The 6,397-nt window shown below is 32.8% G+C and overlaps 1 protein-coding gene across 1 annotated transcript; it reads right to left on the reverse strand.

Moving 5' to 3' along the window:
• Window positions 1–298: 298 nt before the first annotated feature.
• Window positions 299–1,615, reverse strand: LOC139529007 (uncharacterized). The gene has a single exon (XM_071325244.1). It carries the CDS (start codon window positions 1,613–1,615, stop codon window positions 299–301), a length of 1,317 nt encoding a protein of 438 aa, XP_071181345.1.
• Between the last annotated feature and the right edge of the window lie 4,782 nt (window positions 1,616–6,397).

Genomic DNA, 6,397 nt, shown 5'->3' on the forward strand with positions numbered 1-6,397 from the left:
AATCATTCAATCATTTGTACTTATCATAATATGTAACCAAGTAACGTTACTACAGGGTTATTTGACGTTACATGCATAATTGTATTATATGTCTCTGGTTGTACGTATGCTTAACGTCCAGTCGCAAGTATCATTATTCTTATAAATTTATGCAATTGACTTTGTCTGACTTTTGTGTTTTTTTATACAACATCTCTATTTTTATAATACAGTGATACAAGACAGTCATTAGATACATAAATAAAACCGGTATATACAAGGTTGCTTTACTGTTTACAAATTATACTGATGCTTTTAATCAGTTTCTTATGACTGAATAGAGCACAGCATGTCCACTCGCAGCGCTTACCAACAATGTATTATTCGTTTTATGATAGTCGATTGCAATAGGATTATCTAAATTTGTGCTAGAATTTATCAACTGTTTGCATTTTTTTCCATCTGAAGAAATTACGGCAACACTATTAGAATAAGAACCTGTGACATATACATTGCCATCTATATCAGCACTCACGCCATTTGCTGGTTTGATTATGGACTCGTCTTTGAATTTCCATAGTGTATTACCAGACTTGTCGAAGCAAAACACCTCATTTGTATCCCATTTAGCGCTGAAAATTTTTTCCTTAGCACATGCTACATAAGGCATATTGCTATCGGGCTTCGGTATTGTACCAACCTTTTTACCTTTCAAATTTAAAATGCAATATCCAGTTCCACCAGTTCTGACAATAATCAGATCATCCCAAAAGGTTATACCGGTGAGGCCTCTTCTGTCATAATATAGAAATTCCTCCCATTCCCACTTTTCAGTGTCAAACATTTTGATAGATTTACTGTCGTAAAGAGTTACTGCTATTTTCGTTCCTTTAATACACGAAATATCTACAGGTGCACTGGGAAGTTGAATGTCCTTGATATATCCCTTAATAGTCATACAAATTAAACGATTATTTCCACGGTCTGCTAAACAAACTGTATTGTCATCCATTATTGCACACCCTCGAATTTGTATTTCTTTTTTATCCTTCGGTAATGTAAACGTTGACAACTTTTCTAAATGGAAGTTCATTATGTCCTGCGGATCTTGTGCTCTGATCAATTCAGGCTGAAGTGTATTAATCTGCACAACACGTCTATCGCTTTTTTCAGAATTTGTACCGTTACTCATATCAAATTGAATATAAAGTTCAGATGAAATCAGCATGCTTTTACTTTCTAGATCTTTGAAATGTTTTTCATGCCTTTTTATCTGCCTTTCCATATCCATAACTTTATGCATTGTTTCAAAATTAAACATTGTCGAAGTTACTGTCGGTAATTCGGTTGATAGCATTCTTAAATCGATTAGTTGTCTTTTAAGATTTTCAGCAATTTCTTTAGTTGTTCTTTCATTATTGTCTAAATTGTCAGTTAATCTCATTTTAAAACGGTTTACCGATAATCTATATGTTTTGTCAAACTCGTTTAAAATTTTAACTTTTTTAGTGAGAAAGGAATCCGAATCACAAGAAGCCCTTTCGTACGCTAACTGTACAGCATTTAAAAGCCTGTAGATTGTTTCTTGAAGTTTGGCTAATCTGTAAGTCTTAAATTGTTCCACTGCTTCCACCATAAGCATAACCGTGCATGACTTATGGTCTCGTACGATACATTTCAAACACAATGGAGTCTCATGAGAAGCACAAAACAAATTAAAATATAAGTTATGTTTTTCACAAATGAATTCTTTATTATCAGGTCGTTGCATATACGCATCAAGTGAAACAACTAGATGATCACGAAACGTATTAGTAGCTTTATGATGGTCTAGACAGAGATCACAAAGACACTGGTCGCAAACTAGACATCCGACAGTAGAAAACACTTTGATGTTGCGAAATTCACAACTTTCACATAGTTTCCCCTTCCATGGACCTTTAACCTCTGTAAGATATATAACATGAGAATAGAATATAGAATGGGATGATGCTATTAAAGAGTAACATTAAGCTGCTTACTTTAAAAAAAATTTGTAAGGTTTCCGCGGAACCTAGTGTCTCGCCTACTTTTTCTGTTAATCGCAGGCTCAACAAAAATGAGGAAATAAATCAATAAAATATTCCTGTTGATACTATATTTTGGTTTTAAGAAGCTTCTGTCCAAGTTGCGTAAAAATCCAGGTTAGTTTATGAATCTAATAAATGTTTAAAAACTTTAACTGCAGACTGAATGTAATGTTAACTGGAAGAAAACAAAATTTCCTTCTTGATACTAGCTTTTAATCATAAACAAGCTTCTCTCCAAGTTTGGTACAAATCCAAAATGGTATAAGAAAGTTATTAAAATTTTAAAAAGTTTAACCACACATTGAATGTGTTGTTTCCTGGCAGAAAATCTAAGTCCATTTAAAAGTTGAATATGAAAATTGGATTTATTTTTTTACAAAATTTACTTCTGGATACTATCTTATGATCATAAACAAGCTTCTGTCCAAGTTTTGTAGAAATCCAGGATAGTTTAAGAAAGTTATTAAAATTCTTAAACTTTAACCACAGAGTGAATGTTATATTTCCTAGCAGAAAAACTAAGTCCATTTATAAGTAAAATAAGGAAAAATATAGAATTTTATTTCTACAAAATTTACCCCTGGATACTATCTTATGATCATAAACAAGCTTCTGTCCAAGGTAGAAATCCAAGATAGTTTAAGAAAGTTATTAAAATTTCAAAAACTTAAAACCACAGAGTGAATATTTGTGGACGCCGCCGCCGCCGACGTCGACGGAATTTAGGATTGCTTAGTCTCGCTTTTTCGACTAAAGTCGATGGCTCGACAAAAATCGCCCCTTTTTGGGAAATATTGTAAAATATACGCTTCTACGAAAACTAAAACGCATTACAGTTTTATATGTAAGAATTGAATGCCTCTTTTTTCATTTTCAATAGACATGTTACGAAAAGGTATATTCACGACGTTGAGGTTGACAAATTACACTTTAAATGTGGGGACTGTGTCAAAACACAAAAGAGATTACCTGTGTAAATATTTCGGCGAGCCCTTGCAAATATGATAGACCTATAATACGTAATCTTAAGTATTAAAATCTGCTTTATACCTGCTCGTAAATATATATGTACCGGTCATTTTCATATATTTATGAAAAGCACACAAAAATGTGTATGTATTTTGATCCAGTTATTTGCCATCCAATTTGTTATCTAACGGAGTCTATTTTAAAAATCATAAACATGATTGTTGTACAATTTTAACTTGGAACATGTTGCATTCTAGTTTAGAACATTTTTACTCCCGGTCACATAGCTTTGAGGGCATGTATGTTCTTTCTTGTTTTCTCTCCAACTTTGTCCTTATTTAAACAGTTTCAGCTCAATTTGTATTTTCTATATAAGGTGTTTGTGACTGATTGACTATTGGTTGCATAAAGTCCAGTGGCAAATATTTAATGCCTGTTAAGAACGATAAGAGGTTTGTGGAAAATATGACTCACTACTTAGTTGAACATTCCTGCAGAGTTTTAAAAGCATTACCAATTGACTTTGCATTTACACCTTAACACCACCTTATGCAGATATTTTGTATTTTATAAATTCCGGGAAAGTCTTGTTGAAATTCGCCAACCGTTTCATAAGAAAATGACAATAAAAAAATTTAACACCGATGACCGATGGGTCTTTCCTCTATTTAAGCTAACGATGCAAGGGATTTCCTAAAATATTATAATGGCGTTTTAATAGATGTGTACCTATAACTACTCTACGGACGTACCAGATTTTTGTTCAGGGAGAGGGAGGGGGCTAGGGTTATATTTGAAAAAAGGCATCAACTAAGAGCTAAACCACTAGCAGAAGGAAGAAAATATAAAAAACAAATAATTTGCGTTTAGTTTATGGTTTTCTAAATACTTAAGATATTTCAAAGCATCATCATTAAAAATTGTCACACAGAACAGACAAACCCATCATCATCTATAATCTTGCAGAAAACAAGGTATTATAATTGGGCGTGAAAAACTATAAAGAGAAGTTTTTTTCATTTGAAAATTCATTCTAATTTTGTAGCAGTAGCTAACAGTATAAATATACCGGTTTAGCAAAGTAATTGATAATCATTAGCGAAATGAACACTGTATGGTCATCAGATAGCAATTTATACAGCCTCAACTACAAAAAAGTAAAATCACAAAAGTACTGAACTCCGAGGAAATTTCAATCTAAGTACTGTAGTTCTGAACATCGGATGACTGCAAGTTCTAGTCGATTGTCCGACAAGCACTTCGCAATACATGAACGTGAGGTTAATGTACAGATATAACTTTTTTAACTTCTTGCACAGATGATAAATTAATGGATGGGAATTTATCCTCACCGTAATGACTATTATATTGTAGTGATACAAATCAGTGGTTTATTGTTATATATAATATTAATACTTGCATATAACAGTTACATGTATATATATTTTGTGTTGCATTTTTATATCATTCTTTTCTACTATATATATAAAAGTGCAGTAAAAGTACATGTTGGACACGTCACTCTTCTGTAATAATTCATTTTTTTTAATAGAATGGATTTGAGAAGGCATTCGTATTTTCCAGCAAAAATGTTTAATCATCCATGCAGTTATCGTTCCTTAAGATTGAAAACGTTCTTGTGATATTCTTCCGCATTCATGTGCATAGATATTGATGATTTTTCAATTATATGTCAGTGGCGTAACTTGGAAATTTTTTCGTGTACGCCCGAAATTCGGCGAGAGGTCAGAAGCTCCAGGTCTTAGCACCTGCTCGGGTAGTTGGTTCGACGGAGCGAAGCCCCCGCAAGCTAAAAGGTTGAAGTGGGAAACCATTTCTGTCATCAAAAATTTTCATTAATAGCAACATACTTGAAGAATCTGAATCAATCAATCAATCAATCAATCAATCAATCATGAACAAATCAATAAATCTGTTTAATACGGGGCCCAAGATCGCATTTGTTTCATTTTCGCTTGTTCAAATAGACCCTATATATCCCATGGGTTTAACAAGAGGCTGTCACAACGACAGCATATCGGATTTATTAACATTTATTTGTGTCCTGGCAATATCACAAGAACCATTACTGATGAATGGTGAAAGTGAAAATCGTCAATATCAAATTTGACCTCCATTTTGTCATCAGTATCAACATATTAAAATTCGAAAAGCTTAGATTGAATAGTTCATAAGTAAATGCAACAACATGAATGGAAACGCCATTTTACGATCTTTCAAGAACCATTACTTTTTCAGAAATAGTAATATAATAATAATTGCCTCGAATATCCATACACGACTGATTGTACGTTCTACCTTTCATGTCCAGGATCCGTTCAGTTTGAACTGTGTTGGACTTCTGTGTTTTTCCTATGATTTGTGGTTCCTTATCTGTCTGTATAGATTTGTCTTTAGTACTAATCCATGGACTAGTAGACGCATCATTTTTCATAACCATAGGCGTGCCCTGAAAGAAATGTATAATGTATGTTAAAGATTTTATTACCGTTTAAATTGGATAAACTTCACCTTAAATATAAGGCTGAGACGGTCGCAGAATGATACAAAAGAGGGAAAAAAGATACCTAAGGGACAGTCAAACTCATAAATCTACATGCAATCCTACCTTATCTACTATCAACATTTGTAAAAGTGGATGTTTTACATGTTTGTCAAAAATTCAAAGTGTGTGTCTCGCTAAAGATTCATTTTTGACTTTTTTTTCAATTAAGATTCGAAGCAACAAAAATAAACCTTTAATAAACCTCTAGATATACAACTTAGAGCTCATAAATAATTACAGTTGAATGACAGATACATAAGTTTACATTAATGTTCATTTGTGAACCAATATGAAATATCATGTACCGAAAAAAATCTTGAACCAGCTTACGGGATCTATCCTATTAGAGATGACTAGGATATTGACGAACGAACGTACGAGATCGTACGAAGCGGGAGCGTTATAGTTTATAAATATTTATGAATAAATCCAATATAAAATCGTCGAAGTGAAAGAAATTGCATGGTTCTGCATTTATAGTTTAAAGAAATATTACCTATTTATTAGCCTACTCCAAACATTAATAATTAAATGTTTGTTACAATAGAAAAGGGTGCACTCGATATGCAAGACTGTTTTAAAATTTGAGCTCCTGAAAGTGTTTTTTTTTTTGGGGGGGGGGGGGGGGGGGGGTTATAAAAGGGTGAAAGCATATATATCAAAGTTTACCATATTGATATAATTCATTTTTGATTTTAAATCTTGTTTTATTTTCCGAAATATATCTATCTTCGTTGGCTTATGCCTCCAGACAAGCCAAATTAGGCTAATTACACGGAACCCTTATCAAATAAAAAAAATAATTTCCTAAATA

The sequence above is a fragment of the Mytilus edulis genome, chromosome 6 (assembly GCF_963676685.1).
Source record: "Mytilus edulis chromosome 6, xbMytEdul2.2, whole genome shotgun sequence".
Lineage (NCBI taxonomy): Eukaryota > Metazoa > Mollusca > Bivalvia > Mytilida > Mytilidae > Mytilus > Mytilus edulis.